At 39.7% G+C, this 16,276-nt stretch overlaps 1 protein-coding gene across 1 annotated transcript; it reads right to left on the bottom strand.

The window, feature by feature from the left end:
• Positions 1 to 274: 274 nt before the first annotated feature.
• Positions 275 to 15,565, bottom strand: LOC109989116 (rap guanine nucleotide exchange factor 1). The gene is made up of 23 exons (XM_020640746.3): positions 15,315 to 15,565; positions 14,968 to 15,116; positions 12,395 to 12,591; positions 12,155 to 12,311; positions 11,040 to 11,314; positions 7,744 to 7,858; positions 7,479 to 7,551; positions 7,035 to 7,157; positions 6,782 to 6,943; positions 6,339 to 6,565; positions 5,974 to 6,023; positions 5,772 to 5,895; positions 5,620 to 5,695; positions 4,099 to 4,183; positions 3,487 to 3,579; positions 3,127 to 3,315; positions 2,956 to 3,040; positions 2,789 to 2,883; positions 2,257 to 2,335; positions 1,865 to 1,966; positions 1,675 to 1,772; positions 963 to 1,103; positions 275 to 842 (listed from the first exon to the last, which is right to left on the bottom strand). Exons 1-23 carry the CDS (start codon positions 15,340 to 15,342, stop codon positions 707 to 709), a joined length of 2,859 nt encoding a protein of 952 aa, XP_020496402.1. The 5' UTR covers positions 15,343 to 15,565; the 3' UTR covers positions 275 to 706.
• Between the last annotated feature and the right edge of the window lie 711 nt (positions 15,566 to 16,276).

Below are 16,276 nucleotides of genomic sequence, written 5' to 3'. Positions count from 1 at the left end.
ATGAGCGTAAAACAAACAAGAAATTGTTTATGTACCAGTCTGTAAAGTAAACATGTTTATTTCTGCCATGAAGTTGAACAACAGCTTTTGGCACACTGGCATTTATACAAGTAGGTGTTTAAATGAGGCAAAATGTTGTTAGTTCTTTATGGTCAGTTGAACCTGTAACCTGCCTGATTCATTTGGCTGTCAAGAAACTGTGACATGTTTCCAAGTATGTTGCTGGTCAAGTTTTACCAAACTAATAAGATAAGGAGGAATCTTGACAGACAAATGAGTATTGATGTTTATTACAATATTGCTATTAACACATGTACACTTCTGAGGCCAGACAAAGGAAGAGACCACTTCCAATGGGACTAAAGGTTAGCTCAGTAATAACACTAACCTGCTCACGCCCAGCTTAACAAAGTATTAAGTATTTATATCAATTTACATTGTTGATTGTTGCAGGAACAGTCCAGATCTACATTCTTCAGCAAACATTAAGCCATGTTATTAATACGTTTTTTTTTTTTTGTCTTTGACACATGTAGACAAGACCAACAACTTTCCAGTCCCGTTCAGTACCAGGTTTCCGTCGTGGTAGCACCTTATCATCTTTAATCCTCAATCTCCACATGCAAGCTTCAAGCTAACGCTAAAGTTTGCCTTTTGATGCTTCCAGGTCATCAGGGCAACTTTTCCTTCGCCCTGGTTTAACCTGTCATCTCTGATTGGCTCGTGGGGCATTCTTTGGGCGGAGCCTGAGTGAGAGTTCCCACAGCGCTTCTTCTGCAAGGTGGTCACTGAAGTCATTAAAGAATGATATGATGTCATCGTTTGGCTGCAGAGAGTAAGGACTGCAAGGAGAAAAAAATGCAGGTATTGTTACAGGAAGGGAACTTAAACAAAGAGGTATTGCAATAAAACAATTAAAAACAACATTTATAGAAACAATAACCATATTACAGGTAACTTACACTTGCTGATATGTCCTCAGTGTGCCCAGGATGTTAAACTGCTGCCAACGTTTGGAGAAGTTGATCTTTGATCCCTGTGATGTCATCACCATGTCAGGATTCCCTAAGTGGACAAAGGTCAAGTCCTGGAGGATCAAACCCCTGAAAGACAGAGATGTAAGAGAGATAGGTGTAGTGGAGTTTACAGCATATTACCCATCAGGTAAGGTTTAGTGGGATTTCAATGTCATTAACACACAGTCACAGACAATGCATATAGTGGAGAATAGAGGATAATAACCTGAAGGTAGTGTAGCCTATAAAGAGAGGGGTAATACACCATATTAACCTTCAGCTTGGTTAAATAAAGAGATGGGGACCGAAAGCTAAATATACTTGGTATTAACTTACATATTAGGTTAATATAGTGGGGTACAGGGTCAACACACTGGTAGGGTCTATATAGTCAGGCATTCCAGTGGACAAAGCGTTTCAAAAAGAATGGGTGGGGTTTACAGGAAATAATCAACAGATATAGGTAGTGGTAAAGGGTTATGGGGTATTAACAGACAATTTGGTTGTATATATTGGCTTGCAAAGATATGGGCTTATTTGGTGTATAGTATAAACACATTGTTAAGGTATTTACATACTTGAGTTGTGAAGGGGGTGATGTATAGGGTTTATAAAGTAGAGGTTTACAGAGTATCCAGAATACAAGGTTGTAACCTACAGGTAGGGTATGCATGGCGGTTCCACTTCAGCTAGAGCTCCCCTGTAAGCTCTAAACGATGAGGAGCTGTCAATCAAAGAGCTGTACTCCTCAAGAGTCTAAAACACAAACAAATGAAAAACTTCAACACACAGCACTTATCAGCATATTCATAAAACACAATTAAGTAGGATCTAAAATGTGTGAAAACCTCTGCTGTGTTTCGCTGCCAGTCAAGGCGTCGCAATGGGGCTGAGTCAAGTGCTGACAGAATGGACAGGTATGAGTTAAAGTTGTTAAGTTTCCGCAGGTGCTGCATAAACACAAGAACACATTACTGGTATTTTACAGATATCAAGTTGGCACTATGGGTTCTTCTCAATACAAACTTACCAAAATTAATGTTATAACAAATTAGCTTATTTTATTTAACATTCCAACATATTAACTTGTGTGCATGTTTATTACCAAAGCTTATTTTAATGTACATTTTTGTCAATAGGCAAAAAAACAATCTGCAGAGCAATGTAAGAGGTGTCATGATAGAGACAAAGCATCGTCCAACCTAAACTCCACCCTTCACTTTCACCTGTATGCGTTTACCTTCATGGTTTTCAAGAACTTCAGCAGCAATTTCTCTCTTTCTTGGGGTTTGTCTTGAAGAATGATGACAGAACGAACCCTGAAATACACTTAGTGTATTATTTTCAAGATATTTAGTGTATTATTTTTAAGATAAATGTTTATTAAAAGTGTACAACAACAACAACAACAACAACAACAACAACAACAACAAATAAAGAAAACTAACAAAGCATGTTGTTATTGTAATTCAAATGTATTTAAGATTTCAATCTAAGACCATATGCTCTAGACTCCTTTTCAGGCTGTTGACTGGACAATCTTCATTTGACAATTTGCCAAAAGTTGAAAACATCAAAGTGACATCACTCCGGCCTCATTCAGTGATTAGTCAGCTGGGATGACTGGGTTGTCTGGAAGACACCCACAAGGAAGCAGCAGGGTTTTACACCCTGAAACTCTGTTTTGCATAACTTAAACCAACTATTTTTTAAGCATTTTGAACCATATTTTCTATGTCCTCTATTTTAATAGCAAAGCTGTGTCAGCTTACCAGTAAGAAACGTTGTTGAAATGTTGCGTGAACAGTGTCAGGTTTGGACTTTTCTCCTCATTCTGCTCTTTGGACCACAGCAACAACTCTGGAAGCTAGACAGGTGAGACACACAGGTGAGACAGAAAGGTGAAAGACAAGTGAAAGATGAAATTTAAAATTAGTACCTCAATCTTGTAGAAGAGCTCAGCGTCCATCAGAGTCAACTGCTCAGCTAAATCCTGACTCCTGAAGTCCAAAAGAGTTCCTGGTCTTGAAGAGAAAGAAAGGAGACGTATGGATGTCTGAGTGGACAACAAAAATGTTAATCAACCAAGAGGTCGGAGTTCACAGGTTACCTTGCAGCCACACCCCTGGCTGCAAGGGGGCGGAGGGACTGAGGTGAGCCAATCAGCTGCCACCTCTGCTCCATCTTGGACAGGATATTAGAACGCAGAAGCTGAGCCAATTCCAGCTCTCCACCAATCAAGAGCATGAAAACCAGGTCCATCAACAGCAGTAGCAAATCAGACTCCAGTTCTATTGCACTGAAACAAATACGTTACACTAAATGAATGTGCTTCTTAGGCAATACTAAATAAAATAAATAATTTATAAATTAAGTTAAAGTGGTCCTCTCTCTAGCTAATGAGATTATACATTTGTGATTGTTATAATGATAAGAAGCCCCTGATTGGTTCAGGTGTGTGTTGTCTTACCACAGCTCGTCGACCACCCTGATCAGAAGGTGAAAGGTCTTCTTGGCACTTGTCAGATCTGCAGGTTTACGTCCTCCACACAAGTATCTGTACGTGTTGATGGTTAAAGTTGGGACTGAATCTTTGTAATGTCACAATATGTGTTATGATATGAGGCAATCTGATCCTGAACAGGTCAAGACAGGTGAGAAAATCTTACAATAATAAAGTATCAGATCATCTGCATATAAGGACACTTTCTAACCCTCTTCCTGACTGTAATATTTTCTCATTTGCTATACTCTGTATCAGTCTTCTATACACAGCAAAACAGGTCAATTTCACATTTCAGGCTGATTCTGTTAAAGGTCAAAAGATTCTTCAAATGCTTATTTTTTTAAGTGAAGAAATGTAAATGTATTTTTTCCTCATAGCTGTGAGTCAGTAGTTTCTTAGTTAATGATTATTTTAAGGGCTGCATGTGTAAACAGTCCAGAGTCAATGTACCTTATACTAAAGACATATATAAAAGTTCCAGATGCCTCCAAGTGATCACAATCTGAGCAATCAGTATAACGTTTTATAAAGCTGTTTGTGCAGCTAATAACACAGCTATTGTCTTGTAGAGGATATCTCTGCTGTAGTTTGATGATGACATCATTTGGGCTGATGAAGCTTCTGTAGGTGGAGAGGAAGGCTTCACGGTACATGCCTTGGTCTAAAAACACAGAAACACACATAAACACACACAGACTTTTATGTACATCCCGATGAATGTGAAGACCAAAGCTCTTGATGTTTCACTATTAACTGAGGTTCAGTTCAGTAGGGAGCATCATAGTGATAGCTAACAATTCACATTGAATTGCTCTTATGGAAAACTGTGAAATTGTTAACTCAAGTGCAAGTGTTTAGCACTCAAGTAATTGTCTTTTGCCAACAGTTTGTGTCTTAGATTGACAAGTAAATATTTGGGCACCACAAGTCATAACGTTGCAACTACCAGATAGAATCTACCATAAAGACGTTACAACCATGCACTCACAACTAAATATATACCTACAAGTTATAATGTCGCATCTCAAAACATTTTTTTCACCCAAAAGGTCATCATTTTATACCCATAAGTTTACTTTCCAAAGACAATTTTGCCCCCATAACTTTGGCCTTGGCCAAAATGTAATTAATGGGACCCAAATTAAGTACTTCTGGGTGCAAGATACTTAATTATCTTGCACCTAAAAATTATTATCTTGCATCCTTACATTAGCATCTTTCACCCACACGCTACTTTCCTGCTCACGCATGTTCGGCGAGCAACCAGAGTAATAATTTCTTGCACCAACATCTCATTATCTTGCAATCAAAAGGTAGATTGTTGCACCCTTTAGTAATTATTTTAGAATATTATAATATATTTTTGTTAGAATATTGAAAGGATAAGTTATCATATTGCACCCACAAGTTAGTAGTTGTGCCAACAACTTATCATGCAACCATACATTTTTATATAATACCACCAACTTGTTATTTTGCACCCACAAGAAATCCCTTGCCTCCCATAGACTTCCTGCATTTGTTTACAAGCAGAGGTTGCAAAGCTAGCAAAAGCATTGTGGGAAGTCAAACAACCATGTTGACTGACAAGGTACAGTCATATTACAGGATTTTGCCAAAATATGACTCATTAGTGTCTTTAGCCCATTGCTTGCAAAATGTTTGCATGTGGAGTATGTGTATATCAAACTGCCATTAAATCTATGGGCTGTGGCTAAATGGCTACATTGGAAAGGGTAATTTATTATTTTGTAGTATAGTTGGTGTAGGTTTGTAAGCTTCAAAAGTAAAAAGCTAATTTGAAGGTCGACAAGGAAAGAGTAAAAACTTTTAGGTGTAAATGGGATTTATTATTATTTGAGTGCAAACCATGATATACGTTTGGTTAGATGGCTTTCTGTACCTTGTAAAGCTGCTAAACACGAGACAACGACGACACATTTTTAGCTCCGTTGTTCTTTAAATTTGTACAAAGTACTGGAACAAATGTCAGCAAATCTTAATTACAGGAGCAAAAATAGGTATAGCCGTACATAGTGTAGCTTCTGTGCCTGCCCTCTCATTTATTTTCTATCTTGAGTCAGTGTGAGAACTTACTGTTTCTGTCAGTCTCTGTGGCGAAGACCAATAGAATTTCAGGAGAGGCGGCTTTCACGTCTGGCCCCTCCTCCTCCTGTAACAGACAGGTTAAGCTACGTGTGAGGGGCAAATATAGCTGTTAGCAGAGGGGTTAGAGGTCAGGACTGTACCTCATTTTTCATTGTGATTCTTTGGAGGATCTCCTGCTGGTCAGTCAATAACACCTCCTCCTTGTCCCCAAGTTGCTCTATGCTCCTGTCGAAAGGCTCTTCCTCTTGTTGGAGGCTCTGGGAACTGCAGAACAGAACATGTCACTGTATTTTTTCTGTGTATAGGTGTGTGCTGATATATCTGTTTTTGAGTGTGTGTCACCTTTCTCTGGGCTGGTGATTGTCAAACTGAGGCTTGGTTTCAACTGTATCCTATCGAAGATAAAATACACACAAATCAGAGTTCAATAAATCTATAAGGTCACAGTGAGACTAGTTGAAAATAAGATCAGTGGATGTAACTTATAATTCTTTATCTGGCAAGGTATTTCTACTAGCTTCATTTTTTTTTAAATGGCCTGTGAGTTCATTCACTTTCTACTTTGAACAACACTCTTTCTTGGGAACTGTCATAGGAAGATCAATGGGAAGATCCTATACATACTGCACAGTATCAATTCTAAAGTCATGAGAAAAGACAGGATGCAAGGAAGCATGGGTTTGAGAAAAAAAAAGGCAGGTTTTCACCTGCGGTTTCTTCTTAGGTGGTAGAATTGGAGTAGGAAGTTGCTCAGGTGAGGGGGTGGAGTCTGTTATTTGCTTCTCTAGGTGTGTTTCTAGGTGTGTGAGCTGGTAGGTGTCCTCCACCTCTCGCTGCCTGCTGCTATATTGCTGTTGAAAGGTCAAAGGTTGCTGGTAAAACATGGCTGGTGACTGGCCGCTGTAGGCCGAACAGAACTGGAGGTACTGATGGACTGCGCACAGACAGAGACACAGACAGGTAGAGACAGACAGGAAGACACAAGTTAAATAGATAGATAGATAGATACTTTATTGATCCTGAGGGAAATTCAAAGCATTTGAAGTATAGAAGACTGAATGAGCTGAGGCTACATTTAGGTGATACATTTAATACTGAGTTTCTGATGGATTACTAAGTCTGAATCCCAGTCTGGTCTGTTTTGACTCACTGTGTCGCTTCTTCTCAGGAAGAGGAGGGGGTGTCTTGCCGGGAGACAGAGGGGAGGACAGAGACTCATCAGGAGTGTTGAGGTCATCAGGCAGAGCAGGGTTTGGCTCAATAGGGGCAGGATCAAATCCGAAAGAAGTTACGTCCTGAGAGCTGGTGTTTCCTGTTGTTCAGAACAGCAGAGAACTGTCAGACAGACATAAATAAAGATATAAAGACTGAGAGACAGATGGCTAGCTCAGGCGACTCATCACCTGCAGTGCTCTGACGTCTCTTCTCTGGCAGGGCAGGAGGAAGGGAGGAGGGGGAAGGAAGAGCTGGGAGAGTCTCAGAGGAGGAGAGATCAGTGTGGAGGAAGTCATAGTCTGGATCTTCCTCTGGGAGACAAACATAGGCTGTTATAGATTAGATAAAAACTACATATATTAAAATGTTATGCTTACATTTAATCTCAGACCAGCCCGATTACAAGTGAAGAAAAACGTCCCCTTACCCCCCTCAGAGACTAAAATAATATCAGACTAAAAATACTCAATAATTGGATGTTTGTCCAGCAGGAGGGTGTCGTGATCCTGCCTTCTTAACCTAATTACAGAACGGAAGCGCGAGAGAACTCTACTTCCTGTTTCTGTCAACTTTCAGAAAGTGATGTCACGCTCACCCTACTGCTACTGGGAAAAAAAGTGTGTATGTGTTACCACTGTTCGTTTTTTCAGCAGTAGAGTCTCCAGATAAAGTAGAGCAACGTTTGAAATACTCCTCGCCCTCCTCCTTTAACACAAACACAGACACACACAAAAATAGAAACACAGACGAAAACAGTAACAGATGAAAGATGTTTGAATGTGTTGAAAAGGGCTTTCTGTTGTTTACACTTTTTTTCATGATTGTTTTTGTTCTTTAAGCATAGCATTGTGAACCATACTTGAATCGATGTGAATAAAAACAGTTGCATCAACATACTTGATGTAGCTGACTTTTTGCTTCTGGTTCTCGTCTCATTGGTGCTACTATGGCAACCCTGCAGGGGGTGGGCCCTGGTAAAGATTGACGTTTCTTTGGCGGCAATGCTGGAGGACTGAGGGAAGGCAGACAGACAAACAAACAGACAGATTGATACATTTTTAGAGTAGCACAACCTCAGTTCAATTTTCAGAATTTCTGAAGTGAGATTTTAATGGCCATCATCTACAAAAATGTGTTGACAGTCAGTATAATCTTTTATTATATATGTATTACTATCACTTCTCTTTTTATGATGGTCACATTATTACATTTATATAATTTTATTTTCTTTCCATTAATGTTTACATGCATATAGACAATTGTTCTTTCTCTAACTAATTTTTCATTTATTTATTTATATTTTTGTTTGTTTTCACACTACTCCCCACTAAGTTCCGCACTTTCATGCATTACGCTGCCACGAACACATTCACACCTTTCTAACACACTACCTGAACATAAATCATTGCTTGACTTTCATCTCATTTAAATGTATTAGTCTGTATTGTTGCTCTGTATCTTTGTCTTTGTTTATTTGTTCTCGCTTTAGTTGTCATGTCTATGCCATGTCTATATATTCTTGTTTCATTTTGTTCACCTTATCACCAATAAAAAAAAAGTAAAACAAAAAAGACAGTCAGTATGAAAGTGATGGTCGGTTTACTTCTCTCCTCTCCGGGTGTAGTTCGTTACACTGTGAAAACAACACTTCTCATACAATCCCTTTGTCACCCTCTAAGGCTTTTTATAAATATTTTTTAGTTAAGGTTATTAAAAAGCAGTTAAGATCATTTAAACAATACTGTATATATTTGAAATGCAAAGTGCTATTGTTTTATTTAGTCCATATTTATTTAGTATGATGAATAATAAACAGTTCATTGAAGGTTCCCAGTCATGCAGGTCAATCAAGTGCAGTTGCCTTTTGGACCAAGCTTTGAAAATTTTTAAAAAGAACATTTCCTTTAAATCCTGAAAAGCCCAAGGTAAGTAGTGATATGTAGAGTTTATGTCGGTTTTTTTTCTGAAAAATATGATACTTGTACTTCTTTACAAAGTTTTTGGGACTTCTCACACAGAGAAGAGTAGCAGAAGGTGTTGTCACATAACTTGCTGGGTATAATTTGGTTGAGTTCCATGAAAAGGAACTAAGAGAAGCTGACACTTTCTGTCTCACTTCTTCTTCTTTTTCTGGTTCCTGCTGTCGTTCACTTCACGCAGACACAGGAAGGCCAGAGATGTGGGGGAGCGGTGACATGTAATGCCTTCAGCCTTTCTGCTTCCTGTTTCATTGACATTTCTATTTCTGTTCTTCGTATTGGTATCAACCGACTGAAACAGTTTCACCTTCACAGTCAAATTTACTTACAGCAAAGAGTCTCATCACAACAACTCTGACAGTACGAGTAGTTTTTTACTGTTATCTATCAGGAGAGCTGTAATTTCTGTATAAATTAATACAGTTTTTGAACCTTTAATCTCTCCTGTTGAGGCCAGTAACACAGTCTTTGAACTCAATATTGTATAAATAAATAGGAATTTGAGCTTAAAAATACAAATTTTGAGGAAAAAAATGTTAACAACATCGACCTAATGATGGCTCTTTACTTCTCTGTCAAATACTACTTTATCATGACTCTATTTTACTTTATTTGACTCTACTGAGCTGTAAAGTTTGACAGAGCCAAATATAATATGTTACATTTTCAGAAAACATTATCGAACAAAAACACAAGTGTATTTATTGTGTTTTCACAAATATTGTCTTAAACCTAACCAACTATGATTAGCATTTATTTTGTCCTCTCCCCTGATATATTTAATGCTCATAGCATCTTTCCTGGTTTCCAGCATGTTGGGAGTTGGACAAAGATGTAGAAAGACAGATGAAGTCTGCCTGGGGGGGTTGGTTTGGATGGAGCAAAAACCCAGAGCTTTCATCTCAGAGTACAGCGCAAGAGTCCTGCTCCAAAAAAATGTTAATTTGAGTAGCCTAATAGTCTTTAGTCACACCATGATGTCCATTCTAAATACAACCAAGTAGTTTTTGTGCCTAAGTTCAACCAAAATGACAGCTTCACATTGTTAGTCACATGTTAGAAATGGGCGTCTTAAAAAAGACATCATGGGGTCCCATAGAACAGGCCATACACCTGTCTCTTTATAAACCAACGACTGGCGTGTCACTGAGACTATGTCCATGTTTTATATAGACTATGCTAAAGGTACTTTGAAACAGAAACCCTTTTCACACATACGGAAATCTCCTGAAAAACTCTGGAGATTTGGCTACTCGGAGGGGATTTAGGCTATGAACGCAAACAGTTTCTCCGGACCCCTAGTATTTTGACCCCTAGTATTTTGTTTCGCAGAAAATCCGAGTGAGCTGATGTGTGAACGCGGCAGCATATACTCCGGATAGTTCAATTTCAGCCAATGGAAAGAGAATGACGTTTATATACCGTGACCGGCTAAAGTGTCTGCACACGATCACTACGATCTCCGTGCACGTAATTAAATGGCTGCATTCTGTTTTCTGTTCGTCAGTACGTTGTTCTCCTCTCTTTTGTGGATGTTGTCATTCCATTGGACTACACATAGCATTGATATAAAGGCAAATATTCTCATTATAGCGTCGTGTAGCGGACTCTGTTGCTATGGCCGCTACTTCCGCGTTGTTTTTTTACGTCACGTCTCACCTCAGGAAATCCCCCTCCCCTCTATCAGGGATAGTTCCCCGCTGTGAGGAGCATATGTGAACGGCTAGGTCGGGAGAATCTCTGGAGAAGTCCTCCTGTAAATATCTAGATATTATCTGGAGTGCATATGTGAAAACGGCTTGACTCAAAAGGGTATCCTTAAAACAGATGCCTATGGGTACATTTTCATAGGATTTTAAAGGGTATCTTGAACCAGACAGATGGTCCCTTGCAATAGTTGATTAAGTGGTCCATGTAACAGATGTTAAAAGGTACTTTGAATGAGACAGTAAATTACACTTTTAAAACACTTTTAAGGGTGCCCTGAAACAGGTGGTTAAGGCTTCTTTGAAAAAGACAGAAAAGGACAACTTCAAACAGACATTACACAGGAGCTACCTTTCACTATGCCAAAGGGGTGCTGTGACAAGGGGTCAGTATTTGATTACAACAAGGTTAAGTTAAGGTCAACCGCAATAAAGCTGCAGTTTGTATCAATACATGTCCCATATGTTATTTTGCTTATTGAATTGTATGTACTTTGTTCAGACTTACCCGGGTCCCTGCTGCGATGGCACCATGGGGAGGAGCTCTTGGACAGGCATTGGGGGTTTAGGAGGAGCTAAATGTATGTCATCCAGGCTCCTCCTCCCTAACCTCACCAACTCCGCCTCTTTCTTGCAAGGAGCTTCTGGACTCTGGGGGGCAGAATTCTTCCTTGGCGTCAGCTGATTGTTAAAACCACCTGGCTGTTCCACATCAGCCTGTGTTTGGACAGGGGACAAGGGGACGGAGCCTTCTTGTCTCTCTGAAGCCAACCGAACAAGTTCCTGACGGACAAACAGGCAATAACAAATTTACAAAAAGAAAATGCTGCTTTGATAGGAAATTACAGACAACAACAGGACAACATAAATGAATGGGACAACAGATGACTAAGAAACAACACAGTAAAAAGCCGAAGGTTACAGGACAAGATGATGGTGATGATCACTATTCCATCTTTGTTTCCGTAGAAAAGGACACTACCAGAACATAATAAACTGAAAGGGCAGGAAATAACAGTTTAAACAGATAGGAGCAATATAACATAAAATATCGATAATAACAGGTAAAAAAAACTAGAAAGAAGAGGGCAAGGACAGAAGACGAGAAACTGGATGGACAGAAGTAAACATGAAGAGGATACACTGAGCCTGTAGACAAGGATACAATAAGACTGAAACCCAAGTCCATCATGTGTGATAATGTCACAGTAATCCTTTCTTTTGGCTGACCAGAAGAGGACAAATGGGACAGAGGAGGGGAAGTAGTGCACAAAAGGCAGAAGAGGACAACATGAAAGTAGATGACAAACCTTAATGACCTGGACATACAGGACAGGACATCAGTGGGCAGAGAAGTTAGATAGCACTGGAAAAGACCAAAGCAGACAAATAGGACAGAAAAAGGAAAATAGTTGAAACCAGACAGAACCAGTCAGAGGACAAACAGGATAGATGAAGATAGATTATTATTGCCTTGATACAAGGTGGACAAACAGATGTCTGAGGAAATACAGGACAGAAGAAAACAAAATAGAAAAACAGGACAGATTAGGAAATTAACAGAATACAATGAGTATGTAGACGAGGACACAAACATCGGTCCAAACAATCATTTCTTCTCACCTTTACCCCATCCAGAACTGCTCGGATTGCCAGGCAGACACTTGCTTTGGACTCTTTGGTATCATGGGCAACTCCTTGCAACATTACCTTATCGACCCAACGAATCAGCTGAGCCACAGACTGGTAGAGACGAGTGAGACAGGAAGAAATGGTCCTACTGCAGAGATGACAGTGAGGGTTAGATCAGGAGGCAGGTCAATCACTAATAATTGCAGTGAAAGATCAGCAGGCTTCACTTACCTGCTGTGCAAATGAGACTCAAGCTTGACCAGAGTCTGTACTGTCTCCAGGACTCCACTGGAAGCTCCACCAAGCAAACCGCCCACTGCAGTCTGGTCCAGAACCAGCTTGTCCATTCCCAGTCTGTCCACCAGAGCTTTGAAGTACTGAAGAGAGCTGATGACGGCTCGCTCTTGGTCTGCCAACCCACTCAGAGACTGACAAAGACACAAAGAAGAAGACTCTAGTCAGTGTCTCAGGTTGTTAAGGTAGGACCAGGCACATTTTTATTGGCAGAGTGTAATGGGCAGGATCGATGTAGAACTGGATTAAGGGAGCAATAGGGTTTTGCATTTTAATTTGATGCGAGCGGACATGGAGCCATTTAAGTTATACAAACAGCAGAGTTCGCTGTTTTGGGGCCAGTTGCGCTTCTGCATTCCAGATCATCTGCATAGGTTTGAAGGTACAGGCAGGAAGACCTACCAGGAATACATTTCAGTAGTCAATGCATGGCTCAGTAGTCAACGCTGGCTACCACGATTTGTGTAGCCAGGTCGCGTCTAATCTTCCTCATGTTGTACAAGGCATATCAACATGACTGAGCAATCAAGGCGTAATGCCTCTGTTACTACCTCCAATGATGGCACAGAGGTGGGATAACTTTTTCTATCCATTACGTCCTCCTGACATGATATAGAAGGCAAGACTTCACAGAGGTGTAAACATAGCGCCTTCAACTGGCAGTCTGAAAAGGGCTTGAGATAGGTTTGATGAAGAAATCTACAAGGCATGACGAAATCTGTGCCTAAACTGTTGTGTCCACCGGTAGAAAGGAAGACCTTGGTATAGTCTGCAAAGCAATGTTATGACAAACCATAGAAGCATATGATTGCACCAAGTAAAGTGGTGTATAATGAGAAGGGGAACAAGCACTGGCCCATAGACACAGTGTACAAGTATTGCCGTTTGGACAATTGTTCCTCCAAAGACACTCAGATATTTCCCTGAGAGGTAGGATATGAACCAGCAGAGGAACCATCCTGAGATTCCAAGTTTAGAGAGTGTGGAGAGGAGGACTTGAGAGTTCTCTGTGTCAAATGCAGATGATAGAGCTAGCAGTATTAGAAATTAGGGCTGGCCAGCAGCTCTAGCCGATAGCAGTGATTCTGTTACAGATAGCAGTGCAGTCTTGGAGAGAGAGTAGAGTTGTCCAACTTAAAGTCGGACCAATTTGGGTCAAACAGATTGTTCTTAGACAAGAATTCAGAGACTTTTATAAAGACTTTGCACTTAAGCATTTTTTTACAGGAAGTGTAGAAGTGAAACAGGTCCATAGTTTTCAACTTGTGCTGGGTTGGGTTAGGGGTGACAAACAGTTGTGTAGTGTAGGGTATACACAGGTATACAAAGTATGCCCACTTCTTTTTCAGTCTATAGGGTATACCCACTTCTAAAAGGGAGGGGAGAATGAGTTGAGAGCCATTATTAGTTTGGGTTAAGATAGAAACCTTATCTGTACATTAAGAGGTCAACACATCTGGTAGAAGCAGATTCCCTCACAAATTTCTCCATGCTACACCTTGGCGGATGGAGTATAAATAACTGCAACTAACGTATATATATGGAGGGAATTCAACCACAAGCCTATTCATTCCTATGGGAATCTCCCCTCCGTAATATTTCGATCTGGAATATGCCTTGAGTACATTAGTGGTGAGAGCTTACTGAACATTCACAGAAGGGATCTTGCCAGTGGACTTAGCCAAACGATAAGAACTAACTATGATGAAAGAAACCATGTTTAAGAAAAAAAAATTTGACAAGTATTTCAAAATAAGGAGGTTTCCCCTTTGTTCCAACTGTTAAAGAACATGAAATGGTTAATGACTGAGGTCAGTTAGCAGATGGAGCTCTAAGTCTTATGGCTTCACTTCTCTCCTGCTCTTATGCTGTCCATACGTGACATACATAGTCCAAATGGTCACAACCAGGAAGTCAGGAAGCTCTCTGGTTGCTGAGTGCATAATGTGAAATGTAGGATCTTGACCTTTTGGTCTAAAAATCAGGATCTCATATTTTCACAATCAGTTTTTTTTTTTATCCTTTTCCCCACTCTTTCTTTTGCATGGATAAGACATACAGCTTTGTGAGTTAATGCTTTGTGTTTCAGTTCATCTGTGTGCCTTGTATTGCAGTTTGTGTACTCTTTTTATTGCAGTGTGTGTATCATGTGCTGTAGAGTGGTTTTACATTATCATGTATTTCAGGGTTTGTCTCCCCTCTGTTGCAGTGTGTGTACCTTGTGTAGCTGTGAGTGTCCTTTGTGTTGCAAGTTGTCTACGTTATGTTGCAGTTTGTGTACTTTATGTTAAGCAAGTTTGCCTTGTGATGTAGTGTAGGGTTGAACCTTGTATTGCAGTGTTTGTTTGCATAATTATACGCATTTTATATGCAGTGTCTGTAACCTGTGTTGCAGAGGGTGTGTGTGCCCTATATTTCAGTAGGCTATTTGTGTACCTTGTGGTACAGTATTTTCCTGGTGTTGCAGCACAGGCTTGTGTTCCACCGTGTGTGTGTTTGTGTGTGTGTACCTTGTGTTCTAGTGTGTGTTCATGCTCCAAGTTCAGATCAGGTGGTTTGACTTTCTGTGACGGGTTGTATTTCATTCGCTCAAAGCGTCTGATCTTCTGTGAGTGGATCTTGTCCTTCAGCTTCAAGGTGAGAGATGCAAACTGGGAGGCTGAAGGGGAAGAGGAACATCATCATCATCACCTTCCTCACAACTTTCATATTCATCATCATCACCAATATACAAAAAAGTAAAGAATCTTGGTTCAAATTCAAATAATAAACTCTGAAGTAAACTGACAGGAGGTGAATATTTTAAGCCTGTGGTGCCTAACATTTAGCACGAGGAAGAAGAAAAAGAGGAGCTTACCTGTCTTACTCTCTGCTCGGGAGGACATGTCTGCGGGTGGACAAACAGACGACTGGTAGCGTCAGCCAGCAGTTTATTCCTCTTCTCTCATATTACAGATCCACACTTTGCTCTCTATACTCTCCCTATCTCTATCTTTATGTTTAGCTGTTGTTTCTCATTTCATGTTATGTGGCTCTCTGTCACTCTCTGTATTTCTGTCTCTCTCCCTTCCTCCTTCTCTTCTTCCTCCTTCTGTCTTAGTTGAGTTGAATACATTCCGCATTTCAGTTTGTCGTCTCAGTAAGGAGGACGAGGGAGGCGACATGATGCCGAAATAGAGTTTCAGTCAGTGTGACATCCTGCAGTACCATCTGCTGACTGGAAGCCCACATCACAGTTCTGTAATACTCTGAGAAGTTCATATCACTCTTCACAGTTGAGTTTCATCATGACGAGTGCTTGATGTTTATTAAGACGGGTAGATAGATACCAGATTCTGGTATGTTTAATTATATATAAAAATGTGCCAGGATGAACAAAATTTGTGATGAAATATGACAACTTGTAATGAAGTAAAACAGCCTGCAATAAAATATAAAAAAATAAAAAATAAAAAAAGGCGGGTAGATAGTGTATTAACTGAGTCAGGTGTTTAAATGTAGACATGAAACACACATTGGTGCAGATATAGGATTTCTATTTTTTGGGACCATTTTAATCTCTGAAATACATTCTTAAAAAATGTGATGATTATCAATAATCATGGTCTTAAGTTTTCTTCAGGATCATTTATCAGTTTATAGTTGTCATAATGTCCACAGGAATATTTAAAATATGAATTAGCAGCTATTTTACAGCAGAAATAGTATGACAAAATGAAATAAAACATAATGAAGACAGAAACAGCCTTAAGTCTTTAACCTAATCATCACATTTCCTTTAAAATAAGTACGATAAAAACTACCACTGAAAGAGAAACA

This window comes from Labrus bergylta, chromosome 2 (assembly GCF_963930695.1).
Source record: "Labrus bergylta chromosome 2, fLabBer1.1, whole genome shotgun sequence".
In the NCBI taxonomy this organism is placed as follows: Eukaryota; Metazoa; Chordata; class Actinopteri; order Labriformes; family Labridae; genus Labrus; species Labrus bergylta.
Note: the sequence above shows the minus strand (reverse complement) of the source record. Positions and strands in the feature narration are given on the sequence as shown.